The sequence below is a fragment of the Hyperoodon ampullatus genome, assembly GCF_949752795.1.
Source record: "Hyperoodon ampullatus genome assembly, chromosome: 2".
Lineage (NCBI taxonomy): Eukaryota > Metazoa > Chordata > Mammalia > Artiodactyla > Ziphiidae > Hyperoodon > Hyperoodon ampullatus.
The window spans coordinates 45513518-45536764 of NC_136915.1; the positions used below are offsets into that span (position 1 = coordinate 45513518).

General features: G+C 57.3%; 1 protein-coding gene across 1 annotated transcript; it reads left to right on the top strand.

The window, feature by feature from the left end:
• Nucleotides 1-8720: 8720 nt before the first annotated feature.
• On the top strand, nucleotides 8721-21147 carry PODN (podocan; the record flags this gene model as incomplete). The annotated part of the gene is made up of 9 exons (XM_079720809.1): nucleotides 8721-9032; nucleotides 10382-10475; nucleotides 11861-11925; nucleotides 13541-13650; nucleotides 14799-14955; nucleotides 15259-15374; nucleotides 15932-16589; nucleotides 19692-19840; nucleotides 20961-21147. 9 exons carry the CDS (start codon nucleotides 8721-8723, stop codon nucleotides 21145-21147), a joined length of 1848 nt encoding a protein of 615 aa, XP_079576935.1.
• Nucleotides 21148-23247: the final 2100 nt, after the last annotated feature.

Below are 23247 nucleotides of genomic sequence, written 5' to 3' on the forward strand. Positions count from 1 at the left end.
GTACTTCCACCTTCTCATTTAATTTAGACATTCTGTGAGGTGTAGGTAATATTTATCTTCATTTGAACCGGGCTGGGATTTGAACCCAAATCTAAGTCCAAAGCCTGTACTTGACACCATGCACTACAGTAATATTAGGAGCTGAAACTGAGGGGCAGTATGAAGGCACCAAAGCAGCACAAGCAGATTCAGGAAACCTAAATTTCAAACTCTACTCTGTCTTGACAGCCCATGTGAAAGTTAGAGGATCTGCTTCGAGAGCACCAGGATTGTCTCCATTTCCCACCAGAGACACACAAAGTGATTTCTGCATATAAGACTTCAGCCAGGTGAATTTAGCTTGTGCCTACAGCACTGGGCAGCCACAGAGCATGTGTGGGCCCTGGCTTGGCATTCCACAGAAGAGCCTATTTCTCTGACGGGGGCGTCGGGCAGGCAGGGGGAAGTGGTGTGCCCTGTGGCTGGAGAATACCTTCCCCACAGGGCTGGGATGATTAAGATCTTCAAGTATTTAACTTAGTAGGCACTTAGTAGGCACTCAGTATGTGCTGGTTCTCATTGTCCTTCTAGAAGGTTGTCTTTAGTTCATGGGTATTCAAACCAGTAGAATCGTGCTCTTCTAGCTCCACTTGAATCTAGGCTCAAGGAGAATTGAGGAGAAGACATGAGATGCATCTCTGTTGGCTCCTGTCCAATCCTGTGAATCATACCAACTCATAAATTTAAGCTGGAATCTGAGGCCAAAGAAGGCAAAATATTTCCCTTTCCCCTTCTTGAGTTCTTGAGTTACTGATGTAATGGAAATAGACAGTCCAGGGTTCAAATCCAGGCTCGGCACTTGGCTGCTCAAGTTACGTGCCTGTCTCCATCATGGAAAGAACTTGGACTGTGGGGAACAGTACACTTGGCCATTTTACCCAGTCACTTATCCTTTCTGAGGCTGTCTCCTCACCTGTGAATGGAGGCAACAGCAGTTCTTCTTTTACAGGGTTGTGAAGATTAGAGAGTAATGCATGTGGTACAATCAGGATCCGGTAGCAGGAGCAGTGAAAGGTCTGGAGCTTTTACACCAGCTGTTCCTTCATTCAGGGCCCTGGCAATTTAAGTTGAGCGAGTAGTCCCAAGTTTCAGTCACTTATCCTTTTCCCTCTCCAGCAGGAGGGCAGCCAGGTAAGGTAGCTGGGGGTGCTCTGTCCACAGGCCAGAGCAGGTATGGGGGAGAGCCTTGTTAGGCTGTGGAGGTGCCAAGTACCACCTAAACCCAGCCTGACCGCGTTCTACCACCAAAGACCCTGGCGCCAAACGGTGTTGCTTCAGCTGCTAGTAGTTAATGCTCCTTGACTTGGAAACGTTTTCAGTTCCTGGGAGCAGTATGGTGCCGCGAGGGCTCATGGCTCACCCCCCTAGTCTTCCTGCGACTGGGATCCCCATGCACCCTACTCCCAGCGCAATTTATCGTCCTTCAAGGCTCAGCAGGCTGTGGGCCCAGGGCCGAGGTGGACGTGGGGGGAATTTTCCGGGAATGGGCCCAGCAGGGTCTTGGCTGGAGGCCCCGTTAGCCACGGCCCAGGACCCCCGGGTGGGAGAGTGAATGGAAAGGTACTCGCGCCTGGAGCGGTTGCAGAATCCTCTGTCATGAGGAAGGAAGAGCTAAGAGGCACTTGGTGGAAGGGGCCCTCTCTCCGGCCCTCCTTTCAGGTGCTGGGGCCTAGAGGGGGTCCAGTTCCACTTGGGAAGGCTGGGAACTAGGAAGTGTTGCGGGCTAGACACCCCGCCTTCCCAGTCTCCTGGAGTGGGGGGGTTCCGGGGGGTGGGTACGGCGGCCCCGCCAGGGCGGAGAGCGGGTGAGGGGGTCCGTGCGGCGGCACTGCCTCCCCGGGAAGTGGGGCTCGGCCCAGTCCAACGCGGGGAGAGGCGGGCCCTCCCCTGCCCCCGCCTGCGGGGACCCTACGCCTGTGTCCGGAGGAGGCTGGCGTCCAGCAGATGCGCGCGGGGCGGGTGAGAGGCGGGGAGGAGAAAACCCACAACAAAACTTGCGTCGCCGATCGCACGGCTGGACTTGAATGGAAGGAGCCCGCGCCAGCGGACCGCAGCCGAGACTCGGGAGAGCGCGGTCAGCCGGCGGGGCGCGGCGCGGCGCGGGGGCGCAGCAGGTACCGGGCTCGGGCGGCCGGGTGGGCCGAGGGCCGGGGCCGAGCTGGGCAGCGGACTTGGACTTCCCGCCTGGTGCGACGGCTCCAGCAGCTGGCCTGGCGGGGCCGCGCATCTCGCCCCGTCAGTCGGAGCCCTACACGGAGGGCGCAGCCGGAGAGCTCTCCCTCGGGGGCGCGACCCCCCGCGATTCCCACCCCGCAGGGGCCTGTTCTCTCCCGCCAGAGGCTGGTCCCAGCCCCGGCCCCTCCTGCTGCGCACATCTGGAAAGAATCTGAGGGCGGATGGGGTGGGGGATGGAGTGGAAGGACGCAGGCAGGCAACAGGGAATGTGGGGGGCAGGTGGAACCGGGGAGGGTCGAGGACCCCTGTACTTAGAGCCTGGGCGCTGAATATGCCCGTGTCTTTCCACGTCAGCTCATCCCAGGTAGCCCACCCTTCGACATCTTTACAGACAGAGAAACTGAGGCCTATAGAGGGACAGAGATATGCCCCCAGGACGCGCGGACAGCCCGTGCGTCCCCTTCCCGACCTTCTCCTGGCTTGGCTCCCCGGCCCCGCGCCGCGCAATCGCTGAGCCAGAGCTCTCAGCTGGGGTCCTGGTGTCAGTCTGTCTATCCGGCTGCCTCCCCGCTGGGACAGCAGGACTGAGGAGGGGGCAGGGGGGTGGCCGCGGAGCGCGGGGTGGGGGGCGAGGCCGGCGCGCCCCGGCGAAAGCGGCCAAAGCCCCCAGCCTGAAGGTCCTTGAACCGCCAGGCTGGCCTGGGCTGAGGATAAGATCGTGGCGTTAGAATACCTAATGCGCTGTCAGGTGGAAGAGGGGGCGTTGGCGAGCTCCTGGCGGCCCCCGGGGCTGGGGCCGAGGCTGGGGGTGGGAGGCAGCTGCAGCCTGAACTTCAGGAGAGGAGCAGACACAAGCGTGCATGCGTGCGGCACTGACCGTCCCGATCCGGTCCGGGAGGCACAGAAGGATACGCGCCCGTCGCTTGCCGGGCATCACGGAACGTCGGAGGGTCACGCAACCTGAGCGTCTGCCCTACGACTTCGGGCTGGCTGGGGAAGGTGAAGCTGTGGTCGACTCAGCTACACAAGGCACCACGGGAGCTCCTGGGTGGTCATGTCCCCTTGTAGGGCCCAGGGCCCAGCCGATTCTAAACTAGAGTGCAAGTTAAGAAATGTCAGATTCACATGAATGCTTTCATGAAACCTTGTGGGAGCATACTTTGTCCCTTCTAACTGAATCTTGGGACAGGGGTGACTAGTGGTGGCACCTTTAGGCCTGGTAGAGTCCTACGTAAGAGCTCCAACCATGATCTGCTTACAGCCCTTGATAGCTCCCTATCATCAACCCGTTAGCAAAGTGCCTGATGCCCTTGGAGACTTGGACCTTCGTTCCCTGTTACCCTTCCTTAAACATACCTCCCTCTTTGCCCTCCCCATACTGTGCCTTTGCTCATGCCCTGTCCTCTGCCCTGAGTGCCTTTCCTCCCCTTTGTCCACCTAGAGAACTCTTCCTCAGTCTTCAAGACAGGCTCAAGGCTCTAAGCAGGAGTCAGAAGACACGAATTCTAATCCTGGCCTTGCCTTTAAAATACTAATCAGTAAACTGAGGGAATCCGACCAGATAATAATGCTGTAGCTCTTTCCAACTCTGCCTTCCACAAATACATTCCTTCATTCAGCAAACATTTCCTGAGCACCTGCTTCTTGCCTGGGGAGTCAGGAAAGACTCAGCTGAGCCCTGAAGGGTGCTGTGGGAGCATCAAGGAACTCCCTAACCCAGCCAAGGGGGCAGGAGCAGCTTCCCAGGGCAGGAGCGTTTGAGTAGGAGCTTGCTGGAGATGGGCAGCAGTGGGAGCCTCCTTGTGCTTTAGTTTCCTCATCTGCAAAATAGGAAGACTAACTCTTAGTCTTGGGATTTCTGTTATAGTCAATAAGAAACAGCTGTTCAGGGCCTAGCACAGAGCAGGTGGTCAGCAAATCTTTACTGAATTTGAGTGGAGAAGGAAGGCGGTGCTGGGGTTTGAGGATCTACCTCCTGATTTGGATCTCCCTTCCCCTTCCTTCTACTAGTCCTGCCTTAATCCCCCACTTAAGCAGTTCAGGACCTTAAGGTTTGGTTCCCTGGGGCGAGTGAGTGGGTGGGTGACAGCGGGTCCCAGGTACTTCCTCAGTAAGAGTAACCCCAAGTATGTTGCACTTGCTGGGCGCCAGCATCAGCTGGGCATGTCGTTTCATTTACACCTCACGAGGAGCTCTCATCTCCATTGCCTAGACTAGTAAACAGAGGCTCAGAGCAGTGAAGGGACTTGTCCAGGCTCACACAGCAGTCAGGACTGGAACAACTCACCACGGACTGAGCTGCCCTTCTCGCCCAGCATTTGCTGTTGCTCAGCAGGGGGATTCCTCACTCTGGGGACTTCCAGAGACTAGGAAGGCTCTCTCCTCTGTTCTTCCACACCCAGCTCCAACATGGCTAGGCACAAAGAAGGGGCTTTGGGGGCTTATCTTGCTCCACATTCTTAGAGAAACAAAAAAAATTGAGACTCAGATGGGTCAGTGATGTCGCCAAAGTCACACGGTAAACTAGGTGATGAAGCTGGAGTTGCCCAGGATCCCAACATCCTGAGGGTGGCTGGCCAAGCTAGGAGGAGGGGGATGTGGCACTGGGGCCACCACTCTCCAAGCCCTGTCTGTTCTTCCTCCCTCTCCCTTGAATCCACCTCCTTCTCTCCATCCCTGCAGCCCAGCACCTCCCTCTGCCCAGACCAGGCTTATTATCCGTTGCCTGCACCACCCCACAGCCTCTGAGAGCTCCCCACTGGTCCCTCCATAAACCTGCCTACGCCACACTCCAGCTCTTCAATGGCTCCTCATTTCTCCTAAGATAAGGGTCAGTCTTCCTAACCTGGCTTTCAAGTTCTTTCTTGGCTTGGACTGTGGCCACTGCCCGCTTGCATCTCTCCCAGTCCCCACACCACACCAGACACTCTAGTGAGCTTTGTAGAGGTAACATGGGCTCTCTTGCCCCAGGGCCTTTGCACATGCTGACCCCTTTGCTTGTATCACCCTTTTCCTTTTGCCTAATATTCATCCTTCGTGGCTAAATAAAGCATCACGTTTTCTTGGAAGTCTTCTTGGCATCAGGCAGACTTAGGCCTCGGGCACACCTAGGCCTTCTCTGGGTCCCTATGGATGCTAGATTCCCTCTATCACACCTCTGATGACACTGGGATTATAATACTTAATTTACACATAATATCTAGACCACCGCTGGCCATTAGAAATATAATGTGAACCACAAATGCAAGCCACAAGTGTGTAATGTAAAATTTTCTAGAAGCCACGTTAAAAAAGTAAAATGAAACAGGCAAAACTTTAATGATTTAACTCAAAATATCCAAAATATTATGTAATCACTATAAAAATAAATGAGATATTTTATAAGATATCATTAATATTAATGAGATGTTTTACTTTTTTTTGTACTAAGTGTGTGAAATCCATGTACACTACATTTTATGCTTATAGCACCTCTCAATTTAGAGTAGCCACATTTCAAGTGCTCGGTAGCCACATGTGGCCACCACATTGAACAGTGCAGGTGTGAGCTTTTTAAGGATAGTAGACATACCTGAGTCGTCTGTCTGGGTCCTTGGTTCCCAGCTGTGCTTGGCCCAGGGAAGGGCCTCATGGCTTTGTGGTTAAGACTCAGGCTGGGAGCACAGCCTTGCCACTTAACAGCTGTGTTACATTGGCCAATCCCACTGGGCCTCAGCTCCTCATCTATAAAGTGGTGAGGATAACATTTTCAATATGGTTCATGATGTTAATATAAATTAAATATTTTTACAGATACAGTTTAGAGATCTTTACAGATATGAAACTGAAGGTGAGCATACAGGGTATGTGGGGAGGATCCTCCTCCTTGGCCTCCTGCCCGGATTGAATCTGGGGCCTGGGCCTGTGCCCATACTCCGCCTCCCAGAGTCTGGATCTGCAGTGGGGTCAGGCAGGCAGGCAGGCAGGCAGGGTGGGGAGACTCTGGTCTAGTGCTGGTGGTGCCAGGGACTGAAGGCTGTTGACCTAGCTGGGGGGTTATAACGTGCCCTGGGAATGATGGTCTGTAGACTGGCCAAGGATTTATGGCGCATCTGGTCAGGGCACGGAGAAGCAGGGGTGTAGTAGGGCAGGCAGGTCTGGGCTGCAGCATGCATCGCTCACTGCTGCCGACAGAGCCTGGGAGCTGTGTGTGCTGGGCTCCCTGGTGCTCTGATGGGCCAGTGGCTGGGGCCCAAGTCTGCTTAGACCTTCTGGGCCTACCTATAGGGTCAAGCAATCCAGGTTGCCAGCCCTCTTCTCTCTCCTCACAGCTTGCTTTCTAGGACCTCGTGCACCTTGGGGCCCCTTTTACAGGGCTCACCCAGTCTGGTGGGCAGTGGTTATTGTACTGGGGTCTGCTGCCTCCTGACAAGAAAGGGCAGGGGCCTTGTGTACTTTACCTGTATCTTCCATGCCCAGCACAGGGCTGGGGGCAGATGGGGCCTCACCTTCAAGAAGTGGATGAGCCAACAAGTAAGGCAAAGCAGTATCTGAAATACCACAGCAGTCACAGGGCAGCAGGAATTCACAGGAGGCTAGGAGGAGGAGGGCCACATCTGGGAGGAGGTGGGCCTGGGACTGGACTGGAAAAGCATCATCAGGAGCTACACGGGAAAGGAAAGAAGCAGGGGGTTCTGAAGCGGAGAGTGGTGTGGTTGGGATGTGAACAGTGCCCATGGATCAGATATTAGTGGTAGAGCTAAATAGCAGAGAGCTAACATTTATTGAGCACTTACTGTGTGCAGTATGTGCATCCTACTGACTCTCACAGTATCCCCAGTAGGACAGCTCTGGGGCCACCCAATGGACGGGTGAGGAAGGTGAGGTTTAGAGGGTGGCAAAACTTGCCCAAAGTCACACGGCTGATAAGAGCCAGAGCCGAACTCGAAGCTCCGGCTCTCTGGCTCCAGAGCCTGCTTTCTTAACCAGACATCAGTGTCATCATCAAGCTCCCAGGTGCCCAACCCTCCCAGGCCCAGCATCTCGTCAGACCCTTCTAACCACTCTGGGTTGTGATCTCTGCTCTAATGGTGGGGAGAGAGGCTCAGACTGCGGCAGGTGCCCCCAGGCCTGGACGCTTATCTGGTACCTGCGTTCATAATCACTGCAGCAGTGACAGCAGCGCCTCGTCACCTAATGGGTGCTAGGTGCTTTGCATCTGCTATCTTGCTGACTCCTCCCTGGAGCTCTGGGGTTAGATATATTATCTGCATTGTAAGATGAGGAAACTGAGGCTCAGCAAGATCAGAGCCACTAAGTGATAGAGGGGGGCGTAAACTGGGGTGTGTATGACTCCAGAGTCAGTGTACCTGAGCTACCACCTGTTACAACTTACCACACCCCAGACATGTTTTCTAAGTGAGTCCCGGTAAAGAGAGCTCCAGGGACCAGCCCAGAGCCAAGCCACACCCATGGCTGCCTGGAGGATGAAACCCCAGCATCTTCCTCAATGGCCTGAGGCCATCCCTATACCCCCACTCCCTGCTGTCCCAAGGGAACATGCTGGGGAGTGGTCTCTTGCAGGTGGCAGTGGTCACGTGAGCAAAGCTGGCCCTGGTGAGGGCAGCTGAGGGTGTAAGCAGGAACAGGACTTGGGGGGCTCTGGGGGCAGCAGCAGCTCCATTCACTAATGACTACTCTGTGCCTGGCACACAGAGACAGAAAGTGGCTCACAGCCCTGTGTGGGAGAAAGACAACATCACATATTCAAAACCCAACCGAACTCATGCAAAGCCCTGAGGCAACAAAGTGATGCAGAGCCCTGGGACATCTCAGAGTTATCTCAGGGGATCTAACACTGGAGTTGGTTCTTGGAGAAGTTGCTGATTGCACAGGAGAGGGGGAGGGTGTTCTAGGCAGAAGGAACGCACATGCAAAGGCCTGGAGGGAGGAGCTACTATACTAAACAGACCTGTGTAAGCGGGGCAGGTGAGGGGGGAATTGGAAGAGAGGCAGGGCCACGTCCTGAAGATCCTAGAATGGCAAGCTGAGGAGCTGGGACACACCCTGCTGGTGCTGGCCCACCATGGCCTGTGGCTGCTGGAGGAGGGACAGGGCCTCAGCACTGCCTGTGCCAGGGCAGCGAGAGCTCAGCAAAGTCCAGGCCAAGCCCTGCAAGTCACAGTTCTTCCTGGGCCTCAGCTTTCCTTTCTGTGAAATGGGGGTACAGATTCCTTGAGGCCAGGCCTGTGAGGGTTGTGGGAGGCTTTGCAGACCTGCCTAAGGACAGGGCTTCACTTCACCCCGACCCCTCCAGAGGGCAGCCCTGAGGGGGTGGGTGGGAGGGGAGGGCGGCAGCCAGCAGGTCAGATGCATGCTGAGGACAGGGTCCAGAGTGGGCTCCGCCTTGTGGCCTGGAGGGCCCCATTATGACTTTCGTGGGCCCTGGTCCCCTGCCTGCTCTACCTGACAGGTTAAGTCAGCCCTGGTGCCCAGGTGGGTCTGACTTGACCCCTCCTGCAGGCACCATGGCCCGGAGCAGGGCGCTGCTGCTCCTGCTGCTGTTGCCGCTGCAGCTGCAGCTGGGACCGGGGCTCGCCGTGAGGGCCCCCGTGTCTGGCCGAAGTGGAGCCCACAGCCTGAGCCCTGAAGAGAATGAATTCGTGGAAGAGGAGCCGGTGCTGGTCCTGAGCCCTGAGGAGCCGGGGCGCGGCCCGCCCACCATCGACTGCCCCCGAGACTGTGCCTGCTCCCAGGAGGGGGTCGTGGACTGCGGCGGCATCGACCTGCGCGAGTTCCCGGGGGACCTGCCTGAGCACACCAACCACCTGTCCCTGCAGGTGAGGCCGGCGCCGCGCCAGCGGTCACCAGGGCCCGCCCCCCACACGGTGACTCCCGCCCCAGAACCACCCGCGCCGCAGCCCTCAGACGCAGGGCAGGTCAGACTCGAGGAGGCTGGCTCTACCACGGGGCGTGAACCGCCCCCCGCCCGCGTCCTAGGTACAGAGCACAGTGACCTCATGACCTGCTTTGTCTCACGGGGGCAGTCTGGGCTGAGGCCTTGTCAGCAGAGTCAGGCCCTGAGAACAGACACAGACCTCCCCAGCAGCTGACCCTCTGGACAGACAGGGCACCTCAGACTCCATTACAGGCCAGGAAAGTGAGAGCAAAGCAGACCCCCCTGGGGTGCCCTGGGGGCTCAGGGGACACAGTGCTCTCCCCAGCTGAGGCACAGGCTAGATTTTAGAACCTGAAGAAGTGGGACATGGCATTCCAGACGGGGACTCAGGGAGCACTGGTGCGCCCATGACACCCTCGTGCGGCCCAGCAGCCCTGGGGGAGAGGGAGGGTCTGTCGCACCCATTTCCAGAGGAGACCAGGCCCAGTGAAGGAAAGTGACTGGCCCACGGTCACGTAGCCCTGTGGGGTCTGGGCTGGCCAGTGGTGGGAGCCCAAGACCGGGGTAGCCTATGAGGGAAAGGGACGAGCTGAGGGCAGCACTTATTGTTGCTTCATTCATCAAATAGCTCCTGTGTACCTGCTGTATGTTTCTGCTCCTATGTGGGGTGCTGGGCATGTAGGGAGGTCTCGGACATGCTCTGCCCTTGAGGCTCTCACAGTCTGTGAGGGAGGCAGAGACCTAAACAGGTAGAGATAACAAATAGAGATAAAGGACTAGTGCTGTGAGGCCAGGGCAGCTCCTAATCCAGCCCCCTGATCCAACCCAGGAAGGCTTCTGGAGGAGGTGGTATCTGACCCAGGTTTTAAAGCATCTCAAGGGAAGTGGGGTCTACAGGGCATAGAAAGGGAACTAAAAGTGGTTTCTGGCTTGGGGGAGGGGAGAATGGGCTGGGACACCTGTCACTAAGTGGGAACATGCAGGGAGCAGGTGTGGAGGGTAGACCACATTCCAAGTTTGAACTGCCTATGGGTGCCCGTGTGCATGTGCGCGGTGATCCTAGAAGGGGGACCCACACCTCTGTTGTGGTTACTGCTGAGCCTGCAATGCCCACATCTGGGCCTGCTTCAGAGCCGGTCCCCAGGGTTCGTCCACCACGGGGCAGAATCCCAAGGGAAGCACCCAACAGAGGGACTGGCTCCTGGGACTCTGGCTGAGGGTGGGTGCAGGCCTCTAATGGGGCAGGAGTCCTGGGCACCCCCTCACCGCCCCCATCCCCCTACTCCCCAGAACAACCAGCTGGAGAAGATCTACCCCAGGGAGCTCTCCCGGCTGAATCGGCTAGAGACTCTGAACCTCCAGAACAACCGCCTGACTTCCCGAGGTGAGGGATCACCCAGGGCTGGGGACCGGAACCCCAGGCAGGGAACTGGGTGCCCATGGGGAGAGCCCCGCCCTGCAGACCCTGGCATATGGGAAAGAGCAGGACTAGGCTGGGCTGGCATTGGGGCCCCATGGCAGGGGCTCCCTGTGGTTGGTTGCCTAACAGCCGCCACTGGGCGTTTCTGAGACCCGGGAGTCCGATCAGGGGAGAGGCTTCAGAGCAACTCAGACTCCAGGGCCTGAAGAGTCACAGACTCTTCAGTTCACAGAAGGCCTTTAGAATCAAACAGTGTAGAGTCCTCAAATTTTAAAAATTTAAACTTTTAAATTATAAATACATTTAAAATTTATTTTTCATCATTTTTCTGATGATGAAAATAGTTTCTGATTATAGTAGAAAATTTGGAAGTATAGAAAATAAAATGGAATAAAAAAAACCCACTCATGATTCTGCCACTTGGAGTTTAGTCACTATTGACATTTTGGTATATTTCTTTCCATTTTAAGAAAAAGCATAATTTATATACCATAAGGTTTACCCGAACTAAATGTACAATTTGATGAGTTTTAGTAAGTTTATATGTTGTACAACCATCACCAGAATTCAGTCCAGTCCTTTTTCTTTGTGTTTTTAAATTCATAGCTGGACTGATAGTATGAATATTATAACTATTAGAACTGCTTTGTTTCACTTAGCAATTAGCTCAGCTGCAAATCTCATGTTGCTAAAAACTCTCCGTGGCTATTATTATACACAGGGTATTCTGTGAAGGGATGCTGCACAGTTTATGTAACTGTTCCCTCTAGTTAGATACTTGGGTGAGTCCCAGCATCTGAGGGTCTGGGAGCCCAGAACCGAGTGTCAGAGGCCGACTTCAGGACTGGAGAAGGGCCAGCCTGGCCGGGCTCCCAGTGACAGCCCAGTTCTGACACTGCATCTGCCAGATGGGGCAGGGGAGGGCCAGGTGGGGTGGAAGCTCAGAGGCCACAGCCCTGCCCTGCCCTGCTGTGGGGCTAGGTATGAAGAGGACCCTTCTGGGGCTGCCCCCAGGGACGCACTCCTTCCTGGCAGGTCCTCTGCCCTGTGGCCTGACCTTATGGGGGCCCATTCCCACCCAGGCTGCCCTGAGTAGGTGAAGGATCAGTCATTTCTCAGTGGACACTTCCCATCTGCTCTTCTCAGCTTGGGCCCCTGAGAGCCAGGGGAAGGAAAAGGGGCTGGGCAAGCCTGTTGGGAGGGGCTGGGAAGGGGTCACAGCCACACCTGCCCCAGGGAGTACCTCCCTGTCCTGGCAAGTGGGGTGCGTGCGGGGGCGGTCAGTGCTCACGTGCTCCCCTGTAGCGTCTCCTTCATCCAGGGCTCTGACTGATGCCTGTCCTTTGAAGGGCTCCCGGAGGAGGCATTTGAGCATCTGATCAACCTCAATTACCTGTACCTGGCCAATAACAAGGTGAGGGGCCTTCAGCAGGGCAGGGTGTGGGGGGCTAAGCACCAGGGACTCTTCTGGGCTAGCTGCTGGGTTCCTGTTGCTGCTCAGACATGGCCCAGACCCAGGGCTTCAGAGCGGTCAGATAATGGCAGAGGCTGAGACCTACATCGTCATAGTGGGGTGAGAGCTCATCCCCATGGGGAGGGGGTGCTGGAGGGCTTCCTGGAGGAGATGGCATTTGAAGGACCATGAAGGGTAATATGATTTCAGCCAGAGGCCTCAAGGGGGAGGGCACCACAGTAGAAGGGACAGCATGAGTGAAGACATAAAGGCACTCAACCTCAAGATATTTGGCCTGCCCCAGGGCTCTGTCCTGGCCCCCTCTCTCTGAACTCTCAAGGAGACTGTCTCTCCTCCCTGGCCTGTAACACCCATCTACATCATGGCCACATCCAGAGGCAGTCTCCAGCCTTTCCCCTACTCCCACTTGAGACTCAAAGGTCCACCTGCCTCCTCAGCATCTCCCCCAGATCTTTAATAGAAGTAGAACTGGTGCTTCCTGCCACAGCCCCCAAACCCCAGTCCTCCCATTGTCTCCCCACCTCTGGAAAGGGCATCTCCAACTACCTGCAACACCACTGGTCAGAGCCACAAATCCAGGTGTGCTTCGCTCATGCACGTATGGTCCCACTGCAGGCCCTCAGCTCCCCACACCCAGCAGCCCAGGACCGCCATCCCGCAGTGGGACACAGACGTGGAGCCCCTGCCTCCTTGTTTGCTGCCCATTCTCCTCAGAGCAGCCAGAGGGGCTTTACAAAATCGTGCCTCACTTCTACCTCTCCATCTCCCCTCCCCACTTAAAACCCTCCTGTGGCTTCACCCTCGGCCCAGGAAGAAACCCACACGTCTCCCCAAGGCCCGCAGATCTGTGTGGTCTGGGCCCGCCTGCCTCTCTTATCTCCCCACTGGCCCCCTCACACTCCGCTTCACCCCCAGGCCTGGCAGACCCCACACACAGGGCCTCTGCTTGCTGCCCCTGCTGTGTGGGTGCTCTCCCCGCAGACAGCATTTAGGGTGCTGTCATGCCTTAAGTGTTACCTGTTCTCCAAGCACCCAACCCAGTCGTTCTCTGTCATCAGTCTGTTTGAATTCCCTGCAGAGCAGTGATCACTCTCAGGTGCTTTTATTCCTGTTTATTCACTAGGATGTAAGCTTTGGTGGTGGAGGTGGAAGCAGGTATCTCTGTATCTTGTTCCCTAGGACATGTCCAGTGCCTGGAACTGTGCCTGGAATATTGCAGACACAGGGACTACTATTGAATGAATGAAGGGTAGACACTATGAGCCGGGTCTGGGGAAGTGTGGTTGCTCACTGTGGCTGCACAGAGGGCCAGTGTCGGGGGGCAATGAGGGGAGAGACCAGGAGAACAGGCAGAGCAGGGGACAGGCTGGAGAGCTTTGAGTGCCAAGCTCAGGACTATGGGGAACTGATTTTGTGTTACTGAGGATTTTAGAAAGATGGCTCTGGTTGCAGGGAGGAGACGAATTGAAGGGGCTCAGATGAGCAGCAGGTAGTGTAACTCAGCAGCAGCCTCTGACCTGCCACTGGTCCTTCTAACCAACTCTTCCCTTTCCAGCTGACCTTGGCACCCCGGTTCCTGCCAAATGCCCTGATCAGTGTGGACTTTGCTGCCAACTATCTCACCAAGATCTACGGGCTCACCTTTGGCCAGAAGCCAAACTTGAGGTCAGAGGTCAGAGGGGGGCCCTGGGCTTAGGCTGGAGAAAAGGGAGGAGCTGAGGCAGAGGCTGCCAGCCCTGAGTGGGGCCCAAGGGCCCAGACAGGCCCTGGAGGAGGGGCATGCTGTGCAGAGCAGGCATGATGCCCCATGCTCAGGGCTGCGGTGACAGACGCCCAGGGCTGCAAGGGCACAGGATCTGGAAGACTGACCCCTAAAAGATGAGGAGGCATCAGTACAGGAGGCGAGGACAGAGGGTGATATCTGGGGAATTGCGGGGAGCCGAGTGAGGGTGTTTCCCTCCTTCCCCAGCCCCCAGGGGAAGGGAGCATCTTTCAACAGGCAGAGCCATCCCTCACTGAGAGCTGCTTTGGGAGGAGTGAGTCCCCCCAGCACAGTTGTGTGGGCAGCACAGGGTGGTGTTGGGGAGGGAAGGTGCTGACAACCTCCGGTGCCACTCTGTCCCTGAATCTGTCACCTCGATTCTCTCCATTCCCTGGAGGAGCCGGAGTTGCTGTGCATGGCCCCTTCCCACAGATGAAAAGGCTGAGGCCCAAGAGAGGCCACACAGCAAGAATGAACTATATTGCCTGTGGATTTCTCTTGTTCCTTATCTTCTCTCCTTGTAGTATGGTGGCTCCATGAGGGCAGGGGCTTGTTGGTTCTGTCCACTGCTATATCTTTAGGATCTAGAACAGTCTTGTCACCTGGAGGCACTCATTGTATATTTGCTGAATGAATTGAGGGGTCACCTCCTCTGAGCCAGGATCCTGTGCTGGGCACTAGGGACAAAGAGGTGATAAGGATAGGACCGTTCTCAGGAAGTCCACAGAACTCAGCGCCAGCTGTGTAAAGCCGACAGGCAGGGACTCCAGGGCTGCAACACTAGAGGAATAACTGAGAACCTTGAAGGATATAGAGGAGCAGGGACTTGGGGTCAGGAAATCCTGTTTCTTCCACTAACTTGTGGGGTGGGTCCTTGGTCCCCTCGGCTATGTAGGGGGGACTGGATTTGGCGGGGTCTGAGGTTCTTGAGATGGGAGGAGGGTGCCCTGGGCCCCAGGCCCAAACTGAGCAAGGTCTGGAGCCTCACCAGGTGAGGTGATGCCGGGGCTGGGAGGCCTGGGTGGGTGAGCACCTGTGCCTCATCCCCTAGGTCTGTGTACCTGCACAACAACAAGCTGGCGGATGCTGGGCTGCCGGACAACATGTTCAATGGCTCCAGCAACGTGGAGATCCTCATCCTGTCCAGCAACTTCCTGCGCCACGTGCCCAAGCACCTGCCACCTGCCCTCTACAAGCTGCACCTCAAGGTGGGAGGGAGAGGGCAGGGAGGAACACTGCCAGAGCAGGGACCACAGCAGGGGAAGAGCCCAGTCCCACACGGGCACAGCAGTAAGGCTGTGGGGCCTTGAGCACGTGCCGGCGGGCACAGCGTCTGCTGAGGAGAAACAAGCAGAAGCCCGGGCACCTGGCTGTCAGCCCCACAGGGAGTACTTTAGGCCTGGGCCCCAGCCCGTGGCTCCGCCAGACCCCTCTCCACACCTCATCCCAAGGCTCTGCCCTTGCCCCTTGGCCGCCCCTCACGCTCCCCTCCCTACCGTCCCACCTCTCAGAACAACAAGCTGGAGAAGATCCCACCAGGGGCCTTCAGTGAGCTGAGCAACCTGCGTGAGCTGTACCTGCAGAACAACTACCTGACTGATAAGGGCCTGGACAACGAGACCTTCTGGTGAGCCCCTCCCTGGGCCCTCAGTGTGAGCTCGGCACCCAGGAAGCCCTTCCCAGGGCTCACATGGCCAGGCCCTTGCCCACCTGCCCCTGGCCAGTTTCCACAGAGAAGGAACTTTGAGACTTTTGCCTTTACTGACATTTCTGTCCCCAAGAATAATGATATGTAAGGCCTGCCAAAATTCTAATAAGGCAAGGAAGTGTTTGCAGAGGCCGTCTTCTTCGTACAAAATAAAAACTCAAACATACTTGTTGAAGGCAAATCTATTTTCAGTTTTTAGGGCCCGGGTAGCCTAAAAGGACAAAAGGCGTTAGTAAAACAATTAGTCTTCAAATAAACTTTTATGTGTCAGAAACCATGCTAGATCCTCCCTATATCAATATATCATTGAATCAAACCAGTGAGAGCCTCGGAGAGGATTGAGGTCCCCCAGTCAGCTAGCGGCGGAGCTGGGATGAGTTAGAGGCAGGTCCCCTGCCACCTCCCTTGGGAATAATGTTGGAAACAAGTGCCATGTGGGCTCCTGCCCACTGGCCTGATCCCCCGCCTCCCTCCAGGAAGCTCTCCAGCCTGGAGTACCTGGATCTGTCCAGCAACAACCTGTCGCGGGTCCCGGCAGGGCTGCCACGCAGCCTGGTGCTGCTGCACCTGGAGAAGAACGCCATCCGGAGCGTGGACGCAGACGTGCTGACCCCCATCCGCAGCCTCGAGTACCTGCTGCTGCACAGCAACAAGCTGCGCGCGCAGGGCATCCACCCGCGGGCCTTCCAGGGCCTCAAACGGCTGCACACGGTGCACCTGTACAACAACGCGCTGGAGCGCGTGCCCAGTGGCCTGCCCCGCCGCGTGCGCACCCTCATGATCCTGCACAACCAGATCACCGGCATCGGCCGCGACGACTTTGCCACCACCTACTTCCTGGAGGAGCTCAACCTCAGCTACAACCGCATCACCAGCCCGCAGGTGCACCGCGATGCCTTCCGCAAGCTGCGCCTGCTGCGCTCCCTGGACCTGTCAGGCAACCGGCTGCGCACGCTGCCGCCCGGGCTGCCGCGCAACGTGCACGTGCTGAAGATCAAGCACAATGAGCTGGCCGCCCTGGCGCGCGGGGCGCTGGCTGGCATGGCCCAGCTGCGGGAGCTCTACCTCACGGGAAACCGGCTGCGCAGCCGGGCCCTGGCCCCCCGTGCCTGGGCCGACCTCGCTGGTCTGCAGGTGAGGGGGCGGGGCGAGGCGGGGGCAGGGCCATGCCCGTGTTGGGGGGCTACTGGTCTGGCTGCCCTGAGCCCACCCATCTGCTGGGCCCGGGTGAGGGGTGGGCGGGAGGGCTGGGCCGTGAGGGAGGTACCCGCTGGGCAGTCTGGGCCTTAGGGTAGGGGGTCTGGGCCATAGCCAGGGTATGGCAGGCTCGCGGTACAGGAGCGCAGGGCAGAGCTCAGCGGACATGGCTAGGCAGAGCTCATCACCTGCAGGGACAAGCTTGAGGAGCCCTGTGGGGATAAGGGGAGGTCAGGGCTGCAGGTGCGGGGGGCACTGGGCATTGTTCAGGAGGACTGAGGGGCGGGGACAGTTCAGGTGGCATGGGAGAGTGGAGCTCACCCCCCTGTGGGCAAAGGATAGGTGCCTGGAGAAGGCTGGGCTTGGGGCAGGGGAGGACGGCAGGCCTGTGAGGGGTGCTGGCCTCACCAGTCTGCAGAGCCTAGGGGGGTGTACTTGAGGCTTCTGGGACTGGTCAGTGAGCGTGGCTCCCGTGGCCAGAGTCTGAGACAGGAGGGCTATCTGGCCATGTGAACTGAGCCTCCTTGGTTACAAGTGAAACCTGCCAACCCAATGAGGGGCGGAAAGGGAACTTCATTAGAGAAACCTGGGAGGCTCTGCTGCCTGAGCAGGCCCCTCTATCCCAGATGTCCTCAGGCCTTGCTCTTCCCTTTTCCTCAGGGCTCTGCTTAGATATCAGCTCCTTGGGAGGTCTTCCTTCACCACCTGCCACCTTCCTCTGCTTTGTTTTTCTTCATAACCCTCATCCCTTCCGACAGCAGATCATCTGTTTGCTTGTTTGTTGTCTGCTCTTCCTGCTAGAACAAGGGGCGGGCATTTTAGTCTGTTGTGTTTCCTGCTGGACCAGGGCCCTCGTTGCGATAGGTGCATGGTACATGCTTGTGTGGGGAGCTGTCAGGGTGGGGATGTCTGAGGGGAGTACAGGGGAGAGGCCCTGAGAGTGGGAGGCTGGGAGGTGGGGCAGAGCCCTGAAGGTGGAGTTGGGGGTTGGCAGCTGGCCCTGCAGGAGCAGCTGGGGTCTCTCCCAACCCAGACAGCCCGGCCGAGTGCCAGACGCCAGGATCCAACCACCTGTGCCAGTCTCTCTTGGGTATTCTTAAGGGGCCCAAACCCCATTATCCTCTCTTCCACACCTACTCCTTCTGCTGCATTTTCTAACTCGCTGAAGGGGGCAACATCCACCCAAGCGTCCACGGGAAATGTGGATGCTGCCTTGACACCCCCTTTGCACGCTGTCTGCCCTCCAACGCCCATTGTCCCTAAACCCTGCCAACTCTACCATCACATCTCTCCATCTCTCCACTTCTCTCCATCCCTACTGCTCATACCACCAAGTCAAGCCTTCCCCATTTCTTTCCTGGACCCCAGCTTCCTAGGAGCTCTCCACTCCTAGATTCCACATGCAGTCAGAGGGTATCTTGAAAAAAACATGCTCACCTTACACTCCCACCCAGGACCCTTCTGTGTCTCCCCGCTGCCTTTAGAACCCAGACCAGCACCCTTGCCACGGCCTTCAAGGCCTAGTCTGCCCTGGCTCCCAGCCTAGTGTCTCCGTTTCCCAGGTGCACTGGGCTTTGTTCATACTGTCCCCTCTGCTGGAAGCACCTTCTCCACCCTGGTGGCACCTACTCATTCATTCATTCCACAAGCCTGTACCAAGCTTCACCATGTGCAGACACAGCTCTAGAACTGAGGACCCAGAGGGAAATAAAACAGATCCAGGGTCACTGCCCTCCTAGAGCTTATAATATACCTAGGACTCAGCTAAAGTGTCACCTCCTCCAGGAAGCCACCGGTGATGGGCAGGTTAGATGCCTTCCCCGGGTGAGTCTAGTCGGGGATGAGGTGTCTGGTGGAGGGGGCTCTTCCTCTCACTGTTGGATCTTTCTACAAGCAGCTGCTCTTGTTGCTTCAGAGCCCCCACCTGCACTGGCTGCCAGTCTATTCCCTCCACCCGAGGCTGGATCGGGCCCCTCCCCCAGGCTCCCTCATCACAGCCCCGTTCCACTGCTGCTATTGTCAGATTGTTGCGTCCATCTCCCCTGCCAGCCTGGCTTCCTGAGCACGGAGGCAGCGTCTCAGTGGATTCCATGCCCCCAGTGCCCATGGGCAGGCACTGAGGATGTTTGGAATGAATGAGGAAGTGCTGGAACCATGTGGAAGGAACCCAGTGGGGAGCAGGGAGCCCTGCTGGGTAGGGGAGGTGACAAGGAGGCTCCCTCAGGTGACTGAAGCGAGTGCTCCCCTTGAATCTTGCATCTGGATTCATGGCCCCCAGTTTCCTGGCCCTGAGCCCCAGCCCATCAGGGTGAGGAGGGAGCTTAGAGATGATGGAAGCCCACCTGTGGCTGCACAGGTGTATGTCGGGGCAAGGGTGCTGACAGCCCAAGGGGCAGGCAGTGAGTCGGGCCCGGGCACGTCCTGGTCTCCTGCCTGCTGCAGGTGCGTCCTTCTCCCTGGGAAAACTACCCCATTTTCCTGGCCACCTGCTTCCTGGACTCTAGGCCTGTTTTGACTCTGAGACTGACCAGCCTGGGGCCTGGCTGCCATGCCAAGGTCACTGTGGGCTTTGAACCCTTGCCCCTGGCCCCTGTCCACATGGCCCTGAGATCCACAAATGAGCAGCCCCATCTCCACCCTCATCTGACACCACTGAGGTGAGATTTAAAGACTGGAGGACCCCTAGCCCCTGCCCTTCTGGGGTCTTTAGTCTGATGGCGGTGACAGGTGTGTTAAGGAGGGAGGACTTTGACACCTAGACATCTCGGCCGTGAATTCCTGTGGGAAGGCAGAAGGAGCGGAGTAGGATGTACATCAATTAGAACAAGGGCTCGGAGTCAGGTGCACCGGCCTCTGGCCCGTACAGGCTGTATGGCCTGGGATAGATCTCTGAACCTCTCTAAGCCTCTGTTTCCCCACCTGGAAATGGGGATAATTATAGACCCCACCTCACAGGGTTATGAGATTTAGATAGGCTCTGGGGTTGGTGGGAGCTTGGCATGCTGTTAAGTGCTTTGGCTCCCCTGGTCACCCCTGCAGCTGCTCGACATCGCCGGGAATCAGCTCACGGATATCCCCGAGAGGCTCCCCGAGTCGCTCGAGTACCTGTACCTGCAGAACAACAAGATCAGTGCTGTGCCCGCCAACGCCTTTGACTCCACACCCAACCTCAAAGGGATCTTTCTCAGGTAGGAGGTCGTCTGGGGCCCTGCACGTGCCCCTCTGGGGACTGGCCCGGCTCCAGCAGGATAGTCAGGGCACATGGGAACCACTGGCAGGTAGAGGTCAGTATTTGAAGCCTAGCTTTCCTGCTGACCAGCTGTGTGACCCTGGGTACATCACAGAACCCGACTGAGCCCCTGTTTCCTCAGCGCTCAAGGGTGGGGACAGTCCTGGCCAGGCCTGGTGAGGTTCATAGGTTTGTGAAAGGGCTTTGGAAGATTTAAAAAGCAGAGCATTTGGGTGTTATTGATGTTCCTGTGGCAGGAGGGGACCACAGAAAGCATCTTCCCAATTTACAGCTGGGAAGGCTGAAGCCCAGAGAGCACAGGTGACCACTGTGTCCACAGCTGGCCAGGCTGCGCCTGGGGCTCAGATCCAGGACAGCAGATGTTCAGGTCTTCACTGGGTTCTGGGGGTTTAGAATGATTCAGGGGACCCAGCTATGCAAGGAACTTCCATACAGCAGAGCCAGGGTGGTTCTTCCCACCATCCCCATCCCCCAAGTCAGAGAGGAGACAGATCAGAGTAAGGCAGTATGTGCACTCCCAGGGGCTGTGTGACCCAGAAGGCCAGGCTGGGTGACGTCGGGGTGCAGTATGACCTGTGCCTCTCGGCTCCTGCAGGAGACTGAGGTGCAGAGAGTTGAGGGGGCCTGAGATCAGAGCCCAGCCTCCCCCTTCCCAAATCTAAGTGTATCCCTGGCCCAGCTTGGCCCTGGCCTTGTCTGTGTGCCCCTCCACACCTGGCACCAAGGCGACTCCAGGCTGGCAGCGCAGGAGCCTCAGGCCTAGAGGTTAATGCCAAAGGGCAGGCAGAGAGGAGGTGTCTGTGTCTGCCCCCCCAATCATAGTGAGAGCACATATGGGGGAGGCCTTCCCTCCACTGCACTGGGTCACCCCTACCCCCCAGCAGCAGCCACATTGAACAGCTTGAGCTCCCTGTGACACCTGTGCTCCTGAGCCGCCTCCTTTTGTGTTTGCCGCGCGTCTTCCTGGAGGGCCCGTCCCCTGCGCTCCACTTCTGGGCTGGGTCAATGTGGGGCGTGGTCAGCCCCCCGCGCTGACCCCACATGGGTGGCCTGCACAGGTTTAACAAGCTGGCTGTGGGCTCTGTGGTGGAAAGTGCCTTCCGGAGGCTGAAGCACCTGCAGGTCTTGGACATAGAAGGCAACCATGAGTACGGTGACGTTTCCAAGGACCGGGGCCGGTTGGAAGAGGAAGAGGAGGAGAAGGACAAGGACGAGGAGGATGAGGAGGACAAGGAAAGGTGGTAGTGACAGGGTAACCGGCTCTGACATAGGTAGGTGGTCTGTGCGGGGTGCACTAACCTGCTTCACCAGTTTCCTGGCCCTGACCCCAGTTTGGGTCTTTCTGTCCTTTCTTCACCCTCTGTCCCCTGCTTCATCATTCATTTTGCAAATCTGTTAGAGCACTTGGTATGCTCAGGCCCTGAGTGAGAGGTCGGGTATGACAGTGCACCTGTGGGAGGCCGGCCGGTGCTGGGGGCCTCCATGCAGGGTGATGCATCCCTGCTGGGACCCGCACAGGTGCTGGGATGGTGGGAGCAGGGAATGAATGTGGGGCCCAGGGAGGAGGCTACTGCTGTATCCAAGTCAGAGATGCTGGGGGCGGGCGGTGAGGATGCAGACAAGCAGCTGGGCCTGAAAAGAGTCTGGGGGTGCACACTAGAGGAGCCCAAGTAATCCTGCTGGACATGGGGTGAGGGAGAAGACAAGATGCCAGTTCTAGCTTGGAATTCCAGGTGGACGACAGTACTGGGAGGAGCAGGTTGTGGGGGGGAGTGATGAGTTTGGAGGGCGCTGGAGGGGTTGTCCAGCGTGGGCTGGATATGTGGGTCTGGGGCTCAGGAGTGAGGTCTGGGCTGGAGATGCGGGTCCAGGCATCGTCAGCCTTGAAACAGTCACTGAGGCCACAGGAGGCTGGGGGAGCTCGCCTTGGGGGAGAGAGAGAGAGAGAGAGAGAGGGAGGGAGGGAGAGAGAGAGAGAGAGAGAGAGAGTGAGAGAGAGAAAATGGCCAGCCGGAGGGGAACGGCGGAAGGAGCTGGGACAGAGCACCGGGGCACCGAGACAGGAGAAATGCAGGCAGCCCAGGACAGAGGGTGATTACACACGTGTGCAACACAAACACCTGCATGTGCACACAGCACACCAACCCACAGGTACCCACGCTCACACCCACGTCTAAGCATGTACACACATGTTTAACACAAAGCACACACTCAAACACATACCACACGTGCACACAGAGACACACATATACTCCATCGCACATTCACAGATGCAGGACAGGTGCACCATTGCATGCACGTATGTGCATGCGAGTACATGCGCACATGCCTCCCCAGGCACACGTGCCCTTGTGTGCACGCGTGCACACACACATACGTGTGCATGCCCATTATGCCTCCATGCACAGGGTTCTCTGGAAGTAGAGGGAATCAGCCGTGCTTCTGACAGACGGATAGAGCCGAGCATGGCCATGGACTCACCGGATTTATCCACAAGGAGGTCACCATGACCTTGTGGGGAGCGGCTTCAGGGGCAAAGAGGGTGGAGAAAGCGGCTGGAAAGGAGAGGGTCCAGGGAGTGTAGACACTTCTAAGAATTTTGACTGTGAAGAGACGAAAGAGGGTGGTGGTGGGAAAGGGGGCATGAAGTTCAGGCAGGGCTCTGTTCACGTTATGCCTCTTTTAAGGGATAGAGCTGGCTTGAGGGCTGATGGGGAGGGGCAGTGTGGAGGGGGGAGTTATAAACTAGAAGAGAAGGGAGCTGGGTGTAGCCATCCCTGTGGGAACAGGAGGAAGGACTGGCTTGGGCAGGAGGGTCCCTGCTCCCGAGTGGCTGCAGTTACACGCATATAGTGGCTTGGTAGCTGCACATGAAGTCACACCTGCCTGATGCACACCTCTCTGTGCAGCAGGAGGTGCTCAGCAGATGGGGGTGGGTGTGGAGACGATGACCAGTTGGATCCGTCCATGGCTTGGGTTTTGGCCAGGTGTGTGGGACAGGAGGGCAAGGAACAAGGAAACTGAGGGTACTGGCAAGAGAATGGCTGCCTCGCGGAGGCTGGGGGTCAGGCTGGGAAGGGAAGAGGGTGCAGACAGGAGGGGTTGGTCTCCTGGGGGGGATGTTGGAGAGTGGGCACAGTGGTGGCGAGTAGCCAGGAGGAGAGGTGTGGTCAGGAGGGAGAATCAGAGTGAGCGGAGCTGGGAGTCCTGGGGCCAGGGTGTGGCCATGGGAGGAGGCAACTGGGCCACTGTTCGGATGCTGAATTGAAGTGGGGCCTGGGTCAGAGAAAGGCCTGAGGGGGATTGAGGATACCGTGGGTGGATGACAGAGGGAGGTGGGGAAAG